Source organism: Ambystoma mexicanum, chromosome 5q, assembly GCF_040938575.1.
Source record: "Ambystoma mexicanum isolate Mex_15411 chromosome 5q, UKY_AmexF1_1, whole genome shotgun sequence".
In the NCBI taxonomy this organism is placed as follows: domain Eukaryota; kingdom Metazoa; phylum Chordata; class Amphibia; order Caudata; family Ambystomatidae; genus Ambystoma; species Ambystoma mexicanum.
Genome location: NC_090933.1, coordinates 1,197,762,226 through 1,197,781,178, shown reverse-complemented (window position 1 = coordinate 1,197,781,178; position 18,953 = coordinate 1,197,762,226). Strand labels below are relative to the sequence as shown.

At 48.3% G+C, this 18,953-nt stretch overlaps 1 protein-coding gene across 1 annotated transcript in view; it reads right to left on the bottom strand.

The window, feature by feature from the left end:
• DENND3 (DENN domain containing 3) overlaps positions 1–18,953 on the bottom strand; it is a 1,010,513-nt gene that overhangs the window by 210,161 nt on the left and 781,399 nt on the right. The window contains exon 19 of the mRNA XM_069621709.1: positions 10,907–11,067. Within this exon, the coding sequence (XP_069477810.1) occupies positions 10,907–11,067 (161 nt within the window). The remainder of the gene's footprint in view (positions 1–10,906; positions 11,068–18,953) is intronic.

Below are 18,953 nucleotides of genomic sequence, written 5' to 3'. Positions count from 1 at the left end.
CAGGCTTCTCCGCGTCAGTTTCAGTGCTGGCAGGTTCAGATAGGAGCAGTGGACGTCTCGGCGTCGTGTAGATTCCGCAGCAGCAGAGTTGAGTTGAAGACATCCCAAACGCAGTGAACCCGAAGTTTGTTACCACAGCAGGGCAACGGAGCGGCCGTGTGTATCTCAGCCAAATGTACACTACTCACTTCAGACCTGGGAATGCCAAGTGTACGAATCGTGTGAGAGTGACAAGGACTCGAAATACAACACAACCGGACGGCGGTTACAGAGCCAGACTCCTGGGTAGACTAGTCAGTCTGCTGGATGGCCCAGAGACACTTCCGAAGGCTTACGTGCAGGAGATGGTGAAGGTGCCGAGAATAGCTGTCCTCGCTATTCCAAGGGTCGAAGTACCAGTACAGGCCTTCTTGTTCGAGCCGAGGTAGAAAGGGTTTCACAAAGCGACAGCAGTGCAAAGGAGCAGTCCTTCAGCTGGTCACCAGCGATTCCTTGGTTCAGCCTCGTGGTTGCAGGATACTTGGCTCCTGTATCCCTTTGTCCGTGAGAACTCAGGAGATCGACATGCTAGTGGTGTTTCCAGCCTCCTCTTATCCACGGTTCCCTTCGCGCCAAAACGGAGAGGACCCAATGGGCGATCTGCTCACAAAACACTCACACCATACGTGGACCTATCACGGACCACGATGGTCCTAGGCATTCATACCACACTAGACTCTCTGGCACCCAGGATGTGTATTGGGACCAGACATCCCAGCCCACATCCTGGAGGCACACACAAGGCCTGTAGAAGCCCGCGAAAGCATCTGTGTTTCGCGGGAAAGTACATGCCCAAATAAGGAAGGCCCCGGATCGGCTCGACCTGGGGAAGGTAAAGGGAGCAAGCCGGTCAGCGGATAGGACAAAGAGCCTCGTGGTCTGGCCATTTTGGGAGCCAGGCCACCATTTTGGGCTAAGCGTGAGAAACGCGCTTAAAACGCCAAAAGGAGCTCAAAAACACAAGAAACGATCGCTGCCACCAGTCCCGTCCGTGATTCACTTGCACCGATCATTTACAATCCAAAAAGAGTATCTAGGGCCTGTAGAAGACTAGAGACCCAAGAGAGCAGTAATTTAGCTTACAGTGCCCTCTTGTGTCATGTTGCACAAAAGCTGCAACATGATAAAGAAACTACGGAAAACAACGTTTCCCGGTACTGACTGTCTTAAGGTCATGTCAGTTTCCCCGTAAGAATGGAGCGAAAGCCCAGATTAGTGCGGCAGAAGGCTGCACTTCTCTGGCAAAGGCTAGATCCTGGTGAAAACAACAGCAAAAAGTTTAGGGGTTGCCACATGGAAGGAAAATTACCCACAATTAAGAAATCTTTCCTAACAACATCTGCTGGTACTTCATCAATGCTAGAAATCCTTTGAAAAATATGTCCTCACAGGCCACCTGTGAGGCCTGTTGAGAGGCATGTTGCGCCGGTGTGGATGCTTCTGGATATGAGCTGGGCCTTCCTTGATGCAGCATGAACTGCTCCCTGTGGCGCTGAGGTGTATAATAAGCCTGCTGCGCCAGATAAGGACTTGTCTGTTGTAGAGACCAACTGTCCCTGTATCCTGGGGCTCTGGCATATGTAGAGGGTGAATACTGTTCTCTGTCTGCTTGTGTAATAATAATAATGATAATAATAATAATATTTTTGCATTTATATAGTGCTACGAACCCTCAGGTATCTGAGCATTGCTTATTATTACCCACGGTGTGGGGTGCTCATTTGTCGACCTTGGAAGGATGAAAGGCTGAGTTTGGCCCTGCCAGGATTCGAACCTGCAGTAGCAAGCTCTGCACAGATGTCAAAGCGAGTGCTCTACTCCCTGTGCCACTTGACCGGCGTGTAGCCCATTCTTAAGGGGACCAGGGGAATGGTGCGCAAGGATGTCCATCTCCCTCTGCACAGCCTGGTGCGTGGCTGGTTGCCATTTTGTGCACTTGAACAGGTACTTCAGGAATGCTTCGGAAACTAGGGTTTGGCATAGTGTCCTTGGTTCCAGACTTCTGAGAGATCTCAGACAATGTCGTGGGGGTAGAGTGGACCTTGGAAGGTGCTTGGAGCGCTCGATCATTCGACCAGCAGTCTGACTCATGGTGTGAGAAGGCACCCCCTCGGGCGCCGGCCAGGTTCCAGGACCTAAAGGCCCCCTCACACCTACGTGCCCCTCGATGCAAGGCCCAGGAGGACCTTGTGGTCCCATCAGCGCAGGCGCTGGTAGCTCTATGAGCCTCAAGCCTTCCCACGGTATAAGGATCTGATCGACCCGTCACAGTAGACGAACTCCCAGGGAAGAGTCCCCCTGCTGGAGTGCTTAGTTGAACAATATACATTCCTTCTCCTGTGTTTTGGTGGACTTGCTGATGAAGGCCTTGATGTGGCTTGGTGGTGATCTTGGGAAGATGTGTCTCCACTTAGCTAGCCGGTTCTTTATAGTTCTCAGTGTTAGGGTGCTGCAGGCGGTGCATCCATTCCACCAGTGGTCGAATCCCAAGCACTCCAGGCAGAGTGCATGGGGATCCGATGCCGGGAAGAAGAGGCCGTATTTTGCGCAACGAGTCAACCCTCCCACGACTGACATTCCCTGAGGGAATAGAGGAACCGGAGGCCAGGGAGGTTAGATTGAGAAGAAAAAGAAAAAAAGGGGAATGCTGCTGCATAGATAAAACAAATATTTCAAAAAAGGTAGCAGGCACTCCTCTCCAGAAAGAACATGGCATGATAACCTGTTCTGAGATGAGAGTTTGCAGCACACGCTTTTTACTCACTGTACCTTTCACAGATGGGAAATATCCATTTGCATATCAGTCTGTGTCCCGCCCACACGGGGAGTCCAGCACCAAAATGCTATGGCAATTCCTCTCTGAACAAGAGTACCAACAGCAACCCCATACACGTGTTTCAGCCTTGTTGGGCCTCATCAGTGAGGTGAAGCTGTGCCTCTCAGAGCACAGTGAGCAGGGAGTCCACGTCTGGTTGCCCCTAGGTAACTTCGGGTGACCAACCCCAAGTTCCGTGCAAATATTTCAAGAAAGGTAGCAGGCGCTCCTCTCCAGAAAGAACATGGCATGATAACCTGTTCTGAGATGAGAGGTGGCAGCACACGCTTTTTGCTCACTGTACCTTTCACAGATGGGAAATACCAATTTGCATATCAGTCTTTGTCCCGCCCATATGGGCAGTCCAACACCGAAATGCTATGGCAATTCCTCACTGAACAAGAGTACCAACAGCAACCCCATACACGTGTTTCAGCCTTGTTGGGGCCTGCTACCTTTTTTGAAATATTTAGATAAAACAAATTGCCACTACGTTCATTGCCAGGTCCGTTCCCGGAAGCGCAGAAAAAGGGAATGAGGTGAGGCGCCGGAGTGTGAGGCTAGTGAGAATGGACATGCCCGAGTCCGCGCCACTGCACACTATTAAATTTAAAGGGGAAGCTTATATTTCCGCTGACAAAAGGTTCCGGCCGGTCCCCATTGAGGGGATGCCGATACAGGATGGAGGAAAGGGGACTGGATGTACGAGTATGCTTATTATTGCAAATCCTGTGTTGCCTGAGTCCGTTAAACAGATGCACAATGTTTAGGGTGACAGTTTTAAATAATTAGTTATTTTTTATGGTGGTTCCACTTACTCTAAAGAAAACTCCTTCCAATCTCCTTTTTCTTGCCATACCCAGAAAAAGGAACACTTCAATGACATCTATATTTTTTTTGTATTACTTTGGTTTTAGTAATTTCCTAAGCAGTATTATTCTGAAAGCAGTGAGTTACATCACACTGATCGGGCCCCACCAGTGTGAAACTGGCCTCTTATTGTACATTACTATTGAGACATGACTCTGCTGACAAACTCATTATTTAAAAAACACTTCCCTTGGATTTTGACAGTATATAGTTTTGTTCGGAATCAGTGAAAAAGGAAAGGTAGAAAGAAATTAATGTTTGCATACCCACAGGTTTTACCTTATTTTAGTGCTGGAATCCAGGAATAAAATGCTTAGGGTGGCTGCGTTCTACTGTGATGTTAACCAAATTCAAAAAGGATCATCAGAAGGCTGCTTTTTCTATTGACAGATAAGGCAAGGTTAAGCTCGAGGACATATATAACTCTGACAGCCTTGTATGTTTCTATTCCACAATCATGTATCATATGTCTGACTGCTTGTGGTTTTGCACCTGGGGCAGTAAGTGTACAGACTGTGGCAAGGCTCTGCAAGTGCCTCCATGTGCTGTCATGTTATCTTTTTTCAATCACTCACGTTTTTCCCTAATAATTAATGTGTCATTGGACTACACACAAGTCTGCTTACTTTAAGGGTAATTGAACAACACATTTTTACGTGGTGATTACTAAAAATATGACCTTGTGAGAAATCACTCAATTATTTATCTCGGGAAGCAAGCAACTAAAACTAACCTTTTATAGATGTGTACTTTTCGGACAGTTTTACTGCAAATCTACAGGACTCTCAGAATCCCACTACCATTGTCGTGAGCTTTTTATGAGGGGCGGGGGATGTGGTGTGTGCGTATTCAAATCTCCCTTCTGAAATGTTTGCATACAGTAGCTGCACTATCCATAGCTGAGCTCTCGGTGGCAGGTGAAGCCCATTTACCTGGAAGTCAATCTTTGGCAGTCTGCCATTCAAAGCCGATGAAAGTGGTGTGTGGGGTGGACTCTTGAGCGGCTCTGAGGTGATGTGCCCTGAGATTCAAGCAGTCCGCCTACCTGGAAGTTGCCTGGTGCGGCTTTAAGAGAAGTGTTCACCGAGACCTGTAAGCAGTTAGCACAAAAAAGGTACCCATGTGGCTTAGAACTGGTGTGATACATTATAGAAATCACACCAAACAGTATGCCAAAATACTCCACATCAGACCACTACAACTTGCTGGATGAAGTGCTTAGCAGTGTGATCCCAGGCCTGCAAGAGATATCTCAGATTGTATAAATATGTCTCGTTATAGCATGAATAATTAGTCAGACAAATGATACCCCATGGATTTGCGAATGTTTGGAGTTTATAAGCTTGAAACCAAGAGTGTTGTGGTTAGTTAGCCCCAGACTAGAGCTGAGAAAGAGATGCATTGCAAGAGGTTTCTAAAATGAACATATTGGGCCTCATTACGACTCAGGCGGTAAGGGTTTTACGACGGCGTAAACAGCGCCAGACCTTACCGCCTGAGTACAAGGTCCCTTAGCGCCATGGCGGATTTAACACCTGCTTTTAGCAGGTGTTAAAATCCATGGCGCTAAGGGACCATGGAGTTAATTACGCCACCGTAATTTACGGTGGCGTAATTAACGCCTTCCCCACTCCCATTATGCCCTATGGGGCAAAAATGGGAATGGGGAAGGGTAAATGGGGATTGGGGACTTACCGCCCCGCCAACCTCGGAATGGGGCGGTAAGTCCGCCAACCACCATGGCGTAAACGTAGTTTACGCCATGGTGGTAAAGTCACGGCCCAGGCGGTAACTTACCGCCTGGGTCGTAATGAGGCCCATTGTCTATAAAGGAGTTATTTAATGGTCATCCTATGGCAGGGCTGGAGCTTCCTATGGCAGGGCTGGAGCTGGAAGAGGCCAAAGCCCAGGAAGGGGACTTGGTAGTGAGAATGGATGCATCCATGTAGCACAACAGCTCGATGGACACTGTGGCCCGTCGCAGACTAGGCCACACCCAAGTGAGACTGCAATGACAAACTCAGCTCCCTAGTCCCCAAGATAAACAGCTTCAGCAACAGGCGCATAACTGAACATTACAGCTTCATTGTGGGACATGAGGACTCTCAGCAGAGAGTTGCTGAGCTTTTCACTGGAAGTACTGGGTCATAGAAATAATATAGGAAATCTGAGGAAGTATTAAGGACAATACAATATTACCACAGACTGCGAACATATGGGCTCTTTGTTGTGCTTTCTTGACATGACAGATCAGAAGGGGGGAGAGTCAGCTGCACTGGCGCCCAGAGCCTGTAACGCCACAGGCTGTTGCCCTTCAAGCATAGTTGTCACAGAGGAAGTCAATTCCCACCTCATTTATTTTCACAAATGGCGCTGCTCTTCCATTTTCATGAGTGTGTACTGAGCCAGGAGTGGGCTGTGGGCTGGTGCCACAGATCATTATTGAGAGGCCAGGCAGAAAGAGTGACTGCATTGTGTTCTGTACAAATGATTGACTCTTTAAATAAACACATGCAATGTTACTCATTTAACTGCATCAGATTGCAGCACCCCCCTGCTTTTCCAGGTAACATCGTGCACAATTTAGTGCTGCTTTTGTTTAATAGGTCCAAACACCAACTCTACCATTGGCCTCTACTGCTGGTCCATTGTGTAAAGGATTGTTTATCCTAATCCTAACTGTATTCTTCACCGAGACGCATAACTCTAACTTGAACCAACAAGCTATTGCAAACACTAAGCAACTGGCCCACATTTGAGACACTTGTGTATAGGCGCGTTATAAATGCCATATCATATAATTTGTTATAACCCTCAGATTTGTCTCGGGTATTGGTACTTCAGATGTGGGATCTTGCACTCTCTGCGGTAGAAATGTAGTTCCAACGTGTTAGGTGGTTGAGTAGAATATTTAAAAGGAATTTTAACATTGATGGTGATGTTTATTTAGGTGCCACCATGTTTTTTTAAAACAAAAATATGATTTATATCAAGTTCATTGGTCGAGTGCATGTCTCTAAGGTTGAGTCGATAAAATAACTCAACCTGCAAGTCTGGCAGGATCGACATGATTCCTCTGGGCCTCACTGATGCAATTGTGATGCTTTGAAGATATAACATTTCATTACTAGCACTGAGAGATACCACCTAAAAAATCCCATGGAAAGCTCAAAGTAGAAGTACTCTGCAAGCAAAAGATTGCACTCCCCGATCAATGACCTTCCCACCTGGCCGAGCATGGCTCCTTGTGTAAGGAGATAGTATTACAACTATAAGTGATCCTCTCAGTGTAATTAACGAAAGGAGGATGTACTGCCAGTCTCTCTCCTTAGGAACCAAAACTAAATTAATAGTTACTCACCATAGTGACTAACGTAATCTTAGTCCGTAGTCCCCATTCCTCCATACTGTAAGGGCGTCCCTCGCGAGGGACTGGAGACGGAACCTTTTTCACCAGAAAAATCTTCTTCCCCTTTAAATTTAGAGGCGCGCGGGGGCACGGCCCTGGGAGCATGCGCTCGCCTGACTCCGGCCACCGGCACCCCTCCTCCGTGCCCATTGATGCGTCGACAATGTACAACATTGCCTAATGACACCAGTATTATTAAGGGGGAGGATGGTGGGACGTATGGCGGACAGGGTACTAAGAGTACGTTAGTCACTACGGTAACTATGAATTACTCTTATGTCCCGCCCCCTTTCCTCCATACTGTATGGGCTATTACAACTGAATGTAGACCTAGGGTGGAGAGGAGACCCTCCTTAAGCAAACAGTTTTCTCAGAACCACCTACCAGAAAGCCGCATCTGACCTAGAGGCAGCATTCAGACAGTAGTGCTTGCAAAAAGCTGAAGGGGTGGCCCAGGTGGCCGCCGTGCTGATGACTTGCCATGGTACATGCCGTTGGAAGGCCACGGCCGTGGCTTTGGGCCTGACCGCATGGGCTTGCAAATTGGCCGGAACTCGTCTGTGCTGGACCTCATGGGCCTCCTTGATGGCGGCAACCATCCACCTTGCGATGGAGGCCTTTGAAGCCTGTTAACCTGGCCTTGAACCACCAAAGGTGACAAATGGGGCATCCGACTTGCGGAATTCCTTGGTCCTGTGCAGGTAGTACTTCAGAGCGCGTCTGACATCAAGATGATGCAAAACCCACTGAGGCTCTTCCTTGGGGTCGGCGAAGAAGGTAGATAAGACTATCTCCTTGTTGAGGTGAAAGGAGGACGAGACCTTGGGAAGGAACGCAGGATGCGTCCGGAGGACCACCTTATCCTTGTGAAATGTGGTGTAGGGCTCTGATGCCACGAGAGCCTGGATTTCGCTGACTCTGCGAGCGGAGGTCATGCCCACGAGCAGAGCTGTTTTTAGGGTGACCAGCCTGATATCCACGGATGCCATTGGCTTGAATGGTTTGTGCGCCAAGGCGCCCAACACTACATTGAGGTCCCACACAGGGAGTGGCTTCATTATGGGTGGGTAGAGTCTGTGGAGACCCGCCAGATGTCGATTGACCACTGAGTTCGAGGAGGAGAACAGACCCTCCTCCGAATTCCTGTAGGCACCTATGGTGGCCAGGTAAGTGCGGCATGTGTCGGCCTGTACACCAGAGTGGGCGAGGTGTGCTGAGAAGGAGAGCACATCATCCAAAGAGCACTTAACGGGGTCAATCTCCTTAGAGTTGGCCCAATAATAGAATCTAAACCATTTGCTCTTATATTGGCTCCTGGTAGCTTTGCTTCTGGCGCCCTGGATGATCTCCAGGTTAGCCTGCGATAGGTTCAAGTGCTTCAGAGTGACCTGCTCAGGAACCACACTGCAAGGGCTAGTTTGTGCGGAGCAGGGTGGAACTCCGTGGAGACTACAGAGAGGATCCAGGGGTCCGAAAAACATTGGTGCCAAAATTGCACATGGAAGGCAAGTCTGCCCCCCACTAGAGACATGTGGACCCGGAGGGGCGTATCATGCCTTCTTTCCCACCAAGGCTGTTGCAGAGGCGGGGGATTGGAAAAAACCCTTGCCCCCCCCCCCCTTTTGTTGTTTCCTCCGATGCTGACTCAGGAAACAGTCAGGTTGTCTGGACCTCCGTTGTTGGAAGCCTCGGAACCCTCCAGACACCCGCCCCTTGTTGTAGCGTTGACTGGACTGGTTGTATGCTTTGGGCGTGGCCTTCGTAAGAATAGATAAAGGGGCGTGGCCTTCGTAAGAATAGATAAAGACTTTGCGGTTTGTGAGCTGTTCTTCATTTTATCTAATTCTTCATCCGTGGTGGAGTGGAAGAGGTCACTACCCTCGAATGGAAGGACGTCCGGTTTAAACTTGGTTGCCCAAAGCCAGGCCATCCTTCTCATGTCCGTGGCAATGCAGATGGCCCGGCCAGAGCTATCGATAGGGCCACATGATGTCCTGCGCTACCAGCCTTGCTTCTCCTAATCCTGCTTTGAAGCGAGCCTGGCTGTGTGGCCGAAGTTCCAGGAGGAAGTCTGCAAATTCCTGCCATAGCCTTTGGTTAACGGCTGCCCGCATGGCATTGGAGTACAGCTTTTTCCCGTACGCCTCCAAGATCTTATCCTCCTTGACTAGCAGCGACGAGGACAAGGTGGCCGAGGATGACTGAGGCTTAGAATAAGAGTTTTGCTGCAGCGATCACTGAGGAGTGTGGCTGAGGATGAGTCGAGAGCAAAAATGTATCCCCCTCTAACTGCCTCTACTTGGCGTTGAGGCGCCTGTTGACAGGTTGGGGCGAGTGCGGTTTGAACCACCCCTTTTTGGCCAGGGCAACAAAGTCCTTCTGCATCGGGATCCCCGTCTTGGAGGGGGCCTTAGGGTAGGACTTCTGCCAAGACCCCCTCCTCGGGCTGTTCGACCTCGGGCTGAGGAAGGCCCAGGTATTCTGGCAGGGCGGCAAGGCGTTCGTGGAAGGCCTTCGCTGAAGACGGCGTGTCCGGGTCCTCCTCCTCGTCTGTGTCCACCTGAGTGTTCAGAGGATCCATAACTGGCGGAGGGGTACTGGACGGTGTGGGCTGCGGTGTGGGAACCGGAGCCGGAGGCTGGTGTGGAACCGCCTGTACTGCCAGAGGCAAGGATGGCCGGAATAGGAGCTGGCAAAAGTAGCACAGGCAGCGCTGGGGCCTGTGGCACCGGAGCCATTGGAGGAATGATTATGGGTACCGGTGGGGTGACCCAGCGGTAGTGCTGCGTGAAGGCGCCGCCTCGGACAGGATGCCGGTACTAGGGCGTTGCCCCTCGGGAGTAACCCCGGTAGAAGCACGTTGCGGTCCCTCAGCACCGATAACTGAAGGATCCGGAGACCCCTCGGCCGTGAGGCTGGTAGCTGGACTAGTCTTGGTATGTGTGCTGGTGCTTGAGCCCGACAGTCTCCTCCCAGTTGAGCGCTTCTTTGGAAAGGAGTCGTCCTTGCGGGGTGCGATGGTGAATAGAGGCCTTGCCTTTGGCCTCGAACGAAATTTGATGAAGTCCTTTAGGTCCTCGGGAGGTAACATCTGGAAGAGCTCCCTCCACCTAGCTAGCCTGTTCTTCAGTGCCCAAGGTGTCAAGGAGTCACACACGGAGCAACCTTCCCTGCCGTGTTCGGGGGCAAGGCAGCGGAGGCAAAGGGTGTGGGGGTCTGATGTGGAGAAGAGCCCCTCACAGGCTGGACACCTGTTGAAGCTCGTTGAACTTGACATGCGCCGGGGAGGAGCGTGGCGTCGGAGGACCAAGTATCTAAAAGAAAAAGAAAAGACAAGATAGAAGAATATCCGGGGAAGAGCGTGTGGTATTACATGGCCAAAGCCAAACCCAGGAGTGCTGGTCAAATCGGCCCGTTCCCGTCAATGCGGAAAAGTGGACTGAGGAGGTGCGCTGGGGGGCATAGTCAGGCGAGCGCATGCTCCCAGGGCCGCAGCCCTGAGTGCCTCTAAATTTAAAGGGGAAGAAGATTTTTCTGGTGAAAAAGGTTCAGTCTCCCGTCCCTCGCGAGGGACGCCCATACAGTATGGAGGAAAGGGGAGGGAACGTAAGAGTAAGACTGATAGTGGGCTTTAGTATAAATGAGGTCGAAAACACACATACCGAAAAACATCCACCGTTTGCAGTAGGTCCAGAGAATCACAGTAATCCACTATTACATGAGGTTGGCATCCACTGGCACCAAACTACCAGTGGTGTCCCGGTAAACTGTACCTGTTTGTCCTGGCTTCCTCGTCCACAATGATGTCCACCACAGCACTTCGGTGATCCGTTAGCTGTCTGTTACAAGACATACTATGTGTGTTTATGATGTAGATGATGGAATTTTGTGATCCGATCCAAACTTGGCTGTGATCTATACCGAGCACACAGTTCTAGCAAAACAAAAAGGAAATAATCAAACTGTTAGAAATATAGAATGGCAGGAGACAAGTGAAACTTTTCTGCTGTATGTGGCAAATGCAAGTCATACATACATATTGCATGAATGACAATACAGTTTGGTCCGGACACAACAATATAGATAAATATTTGATTGGTAAAACAAACAAAAGGCCCAGTGCCTGATAAATTAAACAGATGAGTTTATCGGTTGAAAAAAATCACAGAGAATACAAACAACGAAGATTAGACTTTGAAAAAAAACCTAGAGCTGACAACTAAAAGATCATGAAGGGATGTAAGGTTTTGAACAGGAATGGGTTATTGAAGTTCTACATAATGACCTAACATTAGATAAGGAAAAGTGAATGTTTCCGCATCATCTGGATCTTAGGATCATAGGACTACAGTTAGAGAAGTTTAAGAAGGGGCTAAACACAATCTACTAATGAATGTATGTCTAACGCGCCAACAGCCCGCAGGCATCAGGGCACACACCAAAGCATCAGACAAAAACATCTAGCACAGGACATCAAGAGGAGTAAATGCAGATAGAGGGAATTCTATCCGAACAGTGAAGTTTTCAACTGTTTATGGAACCAAAGCAAATTACTTTCCTGACAACGTTTTAAGGGTAAGGAATTCCATGCCTTCAGTGCCAATGATGAAAATCATAGCCCGTTACCGTTCGTTTTGTTTTTGGGCATGAAAGCTACCAGGAGCCAGAGGACCTTAGAAATCTTTTGGGTTCATGTAGAGTCAGCTTGTCTTTAAGCTTGTCTTTAAGGTAGACAGGAGCATTGCCATGCATGCATTTGTGTGTTAAAGTGAGGATTTTAAACTGCACCCAAGCAGCCACAGGTAACCTGTTACGGCAGATATATGTGCTTTGCGGGGCAGATTTATGGCAATACGGATATCGCCGTTTTGGATAACTTGGAGTTTGTGAATGCAATTGTTTTTTTGGTTTTCTTTTCTTTTCCAATTGTGTTTAGCCAAAATTGCAGCATTTCCCAAAATTAGAATCATAATTACATTAATTCATACAATCATTACAGAATAAAATCCATTGTATACATCAGAATTGCACAACAAATATAGGTCATTACATTTTAAAAGGAGTAGAAAAAAGAAATACTTATTTGATTAAAAAAAAAGATATGGGAAGAAGAGGGGAAAGAAAAGAAAGGGAACGGGACAAATCAATTCAATATTCCATTTACATCCTGCACATTTCAACAATCTCAAAAACCCCCAAAATTATAGGTACATTTATTAACCCGAGACAGGCTTTTCAAGGCAAAGTCTTTGAATCCCGTTAGTTGAGCAGAGTTACCGTGGGTTACATGGTCAGCAACGTCTTCATACAAAGAGCCCACCCTAGGGACCAACACTGATCGATAAAGGGAGACTATTCTGCATTCCACGAATGCCTCCAAGGAGCTCAGACCCAATTCGTACCGCAAGCTGGAAATCGGGAGGGACTGAGGAAGGTTTCCAGGCCATAGAGGATTTCCGGTATCACCTTGCCTTTGTAAAAACAAACAAGGGGAACAGCAAGAATTTACAATATTTTATCATAAGCTTTCTCATCTGACAACCAAGCTGGTCTTTATAGCCCTCTGGGCGAATTGTCACTTTCGAGATAGAAGGGAATTAGACCCAGATATTTTACTTCCAATTTAACAGGAACTGGAGAGCCATTTAGGTGCCACTTATAACTCGGATACTTCGATCATAGTTATAGAAACAGACTATGGTGGTCTTCGCATGCATCTTCTATATAAATAAAAATGTAAATGTTTGTTTGTTCAAAATCTTAAATTTCCAAAAGTTCTTCACCGATTGCTTTAAAATTTTGACACAAAATTACATTCGAATAGGCGCATTTTTTTTATATACCTACTATACATAGATGCGTCACCTGTGACAGGTAAAAACATACTTTTTCTAAAAAACCGCCATCTGTTGGACGTAAAAGCAACACACGCTATACTAAATATTTTACGATTCCATTTCAATGTTTCCGTGGCTCCTATACGTGCAGAGGAAGCAGCAGAGCGACATGCAGCCAGACTTCAGGATGCACGGATGCGAGCACGGCAATCGCATTCTGCAACTTCAGATCTGCTTTGTTCTGAACAGAATGAACGCAACAGGCTAAGAGTGGTTGAAAGATGTCAACGACAAACAGCAGATCAGCGTCACACACAACTCCGTGCTCACCAATCACGCGATTACAATCGCCTTGCATTCCAGTATAACCCAGCTGATAATAGTTTGAGCCGGCAGGTTCTCATTGGCATCATGACTGAAGTGTGTCCTTATTGCAAGGCTCTGACATTTAATGGAGAAACGAGAGGAATGTGTTGCGCCGCCGGGAAAATTAAACTGCCTCAACTTGGAGAACCACCAGAGCCATTGTGAAATTAAACATATTAGAAATGTGCGCTTTCTCTTTTCTTTCTTTTCCATTTAACCAGACTGAGCCACACATGGCCGGGGACAGCTAGTTGATTATAAAATCATTATTTGCTGCATATTTCTCGAACCCCTCAAAAGCCGTTGGAGGCCTACTGAGGTCTAGTCCACAAGGACAACATCATCGGCGTAGGCGATCCAGCTTAAGGATTGGCTCCCTATCTTAGGGGGGCCGAGCGCACAGGGCATTAACTCCTTGTTCAGTTAGGCTAAATAGAGGTTAAATTGATAGGTAGCCAACATTCATCCCTGCCTAACTCCTCTACCTGTGCAAATCGTACAAGACAGTGTACCACTCCCATCTAGTCTGACCTGGATCTGGGTATCTGTGGGGAGATGTATAATTATGGCCAACAGACCCAGAGGGAGACCGCAATGTTGTAATTTGGACCACAGCCTATTTATATTAATGGTGTCAAAGGCTAATCATAAATCAACCCAAGCACCCACCATAGAGGATCGGACCTCCCCTTGACCATGATTTCCCAATCAAAGAATGCATTATCAGTCTGTTCAGGGAGGTCGAGAGGCCTCTACTACAGCCTATATGATGTTTGTTCAAAATTCTTGTACCCTGTGCCCATGATTCCAACTCTCCCAAACCCAAAATTGCAGCAGCAAAGATCTTGCTGTCAGCATCTAGAAGAGCGATCGGGCGATAGTTGACAGGTTCCACTCTATCGCTCCGCTCAAGATTGAAACCATAATGGCAGAGCTCCAGGTCGGAGGAGTCTCCCTAAATGGCAAGATATTTTCAAACAGATCATAGAGGATCGTGGACCATGCAGGGAAATTCGATTTCAGAATTGAATTGAAGAGACCATTCGGCCCCAGGGCTCTTGAAGAAGACACCCTCAATGTTAAGTCTTCAATAAATTTCCTAGAAATAGTCAAGGTCCACCGGACCAGGGAAAAATAGACATATAACATCGGACTCACGAGTCATTGCCCTGCAACCACAATTGAACCCCCTTACTCTAATTAACAATTGCCCAAATGTTTCGGGAGTTATTCTTGGTTAGAACCCTCAACATAGCCTCCCCATCCCTACATAATATCAGGGCCTGTCGGGATTTGGACCAATTTCTGTAGCCATTTAGCAAGGATTTACGCTTATCAGCCAATACCAGGCCCCCTTCCAACTTGTGTTTCAGGGCTCCAATTGCTTTTTTTAATTCCCTTTTCTTATCACCAGTGATTACATCATATTCATGTTGGTGATAAATTTCCCCTTTCAAATTCACTAAATCTGTGACCTCCACACTCCAAATGAAGTTAGTATAGTTGAAAGGGTTACGAGCTTGCAACAAGTCGGTTTTATTAACAGACTCCAAATAGATGTTACGTTTTTGATTCAGCGTTTTACCATCATTTCGGAATTTCACCAACTTGTTGCCTTCTTGGTTAACCTCCAATAATGTTTTGCATTTCAAAGGAGTACACAGATCACCAAAATCAAAGCCAGCTGTCAAAATACTATGATCACTTCTACAGGTCTCTGTGATTTCAAAACGTGGCACAACAGGTTAACAGATCATTTCTCACGCATTGAAACACTTGTGTATAGGCGCGTTATAAATGACTTATATCATACCATAAACAGGTAATCAATGATTGAGCTACGACGGCCTTTGGTCCAAGTTGAGTTCACCTCACGGGGACCCCTAATACAACCATTTCCCATATGCAGATTCCAGTCATTAAGAAACTCTAACCATTTCCTCCCATTCATTGTAGAGCTCTTATTTACAATTGTAGCGTCCAATGTTGTTATGCAGCAGGAATTCAAATCACCACCCAAAATTATGTCCAAGGGCATCATTCATCACAGTTAGCAAAAGAGAGGATAAGGACTCAAGAAATACAGATAAATTGGATAAAGCGGGGTTCCAATATAGATTATTCAAAACTAGGGATACTAAACAAAAGAGTGAGCATTGGTTATGTGTTTCTATAATATAATGAGGCACTATATTGGAAATGTTGATGCTGGTTGTTTCAGTGATAAAAATGTGTAGGGCTGTTATTGATAACATCTAATGTTAACCATTTACACAAGGCTAATAAGAATGTGTTACTAGAAGTTCTGGAGGTAGGCCCATGACAACATTGCTGTTGAAAAGTAAAACTATCAGGTGCTCAGGCGGAAGTGGTTTCTCTTGCACAGAGCTAAAATTATTTTTTTACAGAGCCTTTGCTTCCGATACAGCACTATTATGTGCTGCCCCAGCCATAGGTGAGCATTTTGACCACCTTTGGGTGGACGTCGGGCTCAGGCAAGGAGGGTATAATGAAAACCATGACAAAGCGGACAACAATCACAGGCAGAAGAAGAGCAGAAGGACTCCAACAACGTAAGAACCATATGAAATACAAAAAAGCATCCATCAAATAACCCTAAGCAATGCTCACAACAGCCTACTTGACTATATATGGGGATAGTCCACTCACAGAGCACCCTAACCCACTACCCACAGTTGCAACCTGTGATAACTAGCACCAAGCAAGAGGGAGAGTCAATTCAATGGTTTGTGGTGTTCGAAGAGGAGCTGGAGGAAAGAATTTGGAGCTGATTCACAAGTAAGAGGAATTTTAATTGAAGAGGTGGAAGCAAGATTGGTAAGAAGAAAGAGCTTTTAGGAGGAGGGGTTTCATCTAGGCGTAAAGCTGATGGAGGGAGGAAAGCAGAGAGTGGAGGGGCTAGAGCATCTAAGGAAAGTCACTAGGGAAAGGAAAGGAAAGTGTAGGAGAAGGGATACCATCTGAGGCAGGAGTTGTTGGGAGAGAAGAAAGGCTGCCTTCAGGAAAATAAGAGTGATGCGGAGCAGGAGCGCACTAGCTACTCAGCCAGGACGAGCAGATAAGGTACAGACTAAATGAGAAGACACACCCACTTACCCCAAGGAACAGAGAGGAGAGCAGGAACCACCTCTCATACCAGATCCTAGGAATATTCCACCGGGCCAGCATGGTTGATGATAGGTGAGAAGCGGTGTGGACGTTTGAGTGTGTAATGTCTCACAGAGAGTCAGAGAGTTTATTCTAGGGAGCGACTTGGAGAGAGTGACCCAGGGAACAAGCCCCTAGAACAGGGCTGACCCCAAAGAACCATGATACCACCCAAGCTGACCCCGACATCCTGGGTGAGCTACTCCCTTATCAAAAGACACCTGAGTCACATGGAATTCTTACAGGAGGGCCTCCACCACTGGCAATATTGAAAGCGTGAAGAGGATTGAGGAACATTTTAGCCTGAAATCTGAAGAGACAGACCAGGATTACCTCTGTGGATTGTGAGCCAGTATTTGCCAGACCTATGACAGACTTTGAGAACTTTCTTTCTATTTGATTTGTTTGGGAAGACTTCCCTTTGTGCTTGGTTTTTGATTAAAAATACATTTTAGCTGGCCACCAGGGGGCGCACAGATGATGTCCTCTTCCGTGTGAGCTCCGTCCCCGTAGGTCTGCAAGGTGACCTGAACCCCCACCTCGTGACCCCCCCCGACAGAGAAAAGAGCAGAGCATCGTGCGTTGGAATACTCCTGCACCTCCCTGGAGAAAATCCGATCGAAATAGGATCCGGGAAGCCCGATTAAACTTCAGGTGAAGTTCTTCGCCGGAGACGGCGCGAAATCGGAAGCAGACGGGCCGGGCCAGCGAACGGGCCCATCAGGAGAGTGACGCACAGCCTGTGCGGCGCTGGCCAATGTGCCCCCCTCTCCGACCCACAGAGCTGCTCCCTTGCAGTGCCCCAACTCGACCCACAGCGTGGACCCTCCAGCTGCACCCTCAGGCCTGCGGACTATTGGAAAACGGCGAAGGCCCTGCCAAGAGGTAAGCTGCGCCTCCAACCCTGCACAGCCCACGCTGTCTCACGCGACCACGGTGCATCAGAGCGCCGTGGCTTGTATGCAGGGTCCCGGCTCTCAGAGGAACTAGCTCGGCTTGCGTAGTGGTGGGCCTCCACGACAAACGTTCTGCGCGGCGTGGATGCGTACCCTGGCACACACGAAAGACGCGTGGGGTCAAGCGGGGCCCCCATGATTTGAGGAACCCCCGCCTTGGGAGCCCTGCACACCGCAGCGCGTTGGCGCCTGACTCCAGGACCTCCGCCCACTTGAGAAGAACGGCCTATGGTGCCTGGTCCCCCTCGGTCCCAGCTAGAGGGCTCGACTTGGGGGCCTGCTGCCTCCCCCCTTGAAACCCCGTCTGGGGCAACAGCCCATAGCGACGACGGACGAGCGATCGACCCACTAGGACACGGGTGAGACGACGTATAAACCAAGAGCCCCGCGAAGGCCCCTACGCCTGGACCTCTAACACCTAGGGGTGCACTCCAGGGCTACCACAACTTCCCTGAGTACCTACAGCGCACATTGTCACATGCAAAATGGAGATACACGGGGCGAGGTGAACCCCAACATCGCACAGTCTCTTACCAACCCCCCCTACTCATGGACACAGCCTCCCGGGCCCCGCATTTCATCTGCCCCTCCCAGTGCACAGGGCACGGATCCTTCGGACTGAGGGTAGGGCCCCCGAAACAGGGGCGTGTGCCTCCTCAGGTCCACGGTATCGATCTGAGTTGAGACCAGGGAGACATCTTTCAACCTCGCTCCTGCACCAGGGATCCAGCAAATTCCGAAGATTACCTGCTGGAGGGTGTCGCCAACTTATCCCCCCTACTGGGTGAGCGCTTTGCCGCTGGCAGACGACTGAGAACTGCGTGGGGTCATAGAGCAGTCTGAGGATGAAGCCCGCACGTCCCTCCCACGCCTGCCCAAACCCGGGACACTGAGGTGAAGCACCTACGTATATGCAGGCCAAAATAAAACTAGCCAGTTAAGCTTACGCTCCTTCCACCCACACACTCATCGCCCCCACGATGGCAACGGAATCCGTGGCACATGGAGAGACAGCAGCCACGAACTGTGACATAGCAGCCCTCCTGACAGAGATAAAGAATATGGGGGCCAACATAGGCGGCAAGATTGATAAAATCACCCAACGCATGGATAAGATTGAGGACAGGTTGGAGGGGGTAGAAAACAACCAAAACTCCATAGATACTATGGAAATACAACTCGAACACAGAATCACGGATCTTGAACAGCGGGAAGAGGAATACAGGCTAAAGATGGATGATTTGGAAAACCAGGAGAGGCGGAACAATTTACAGTTTTTTGGGATCCCAGAACAGGATGGGGAGACAGAGGAGAGCCTCAAGGCAACACTTCATGATATCATCAAATTCTTGGCGGCAGATGATGAGATTGACAAACCGAGAACCGAACGGATCCACAGAGCAGGTGGCCAACCTGGAGGCCCGAGATCGGTCCTTGCTCGCTTCCATAGATACCAGGACAAAGCAAAGATTCTCGAGAAGGCAAGGCATGGA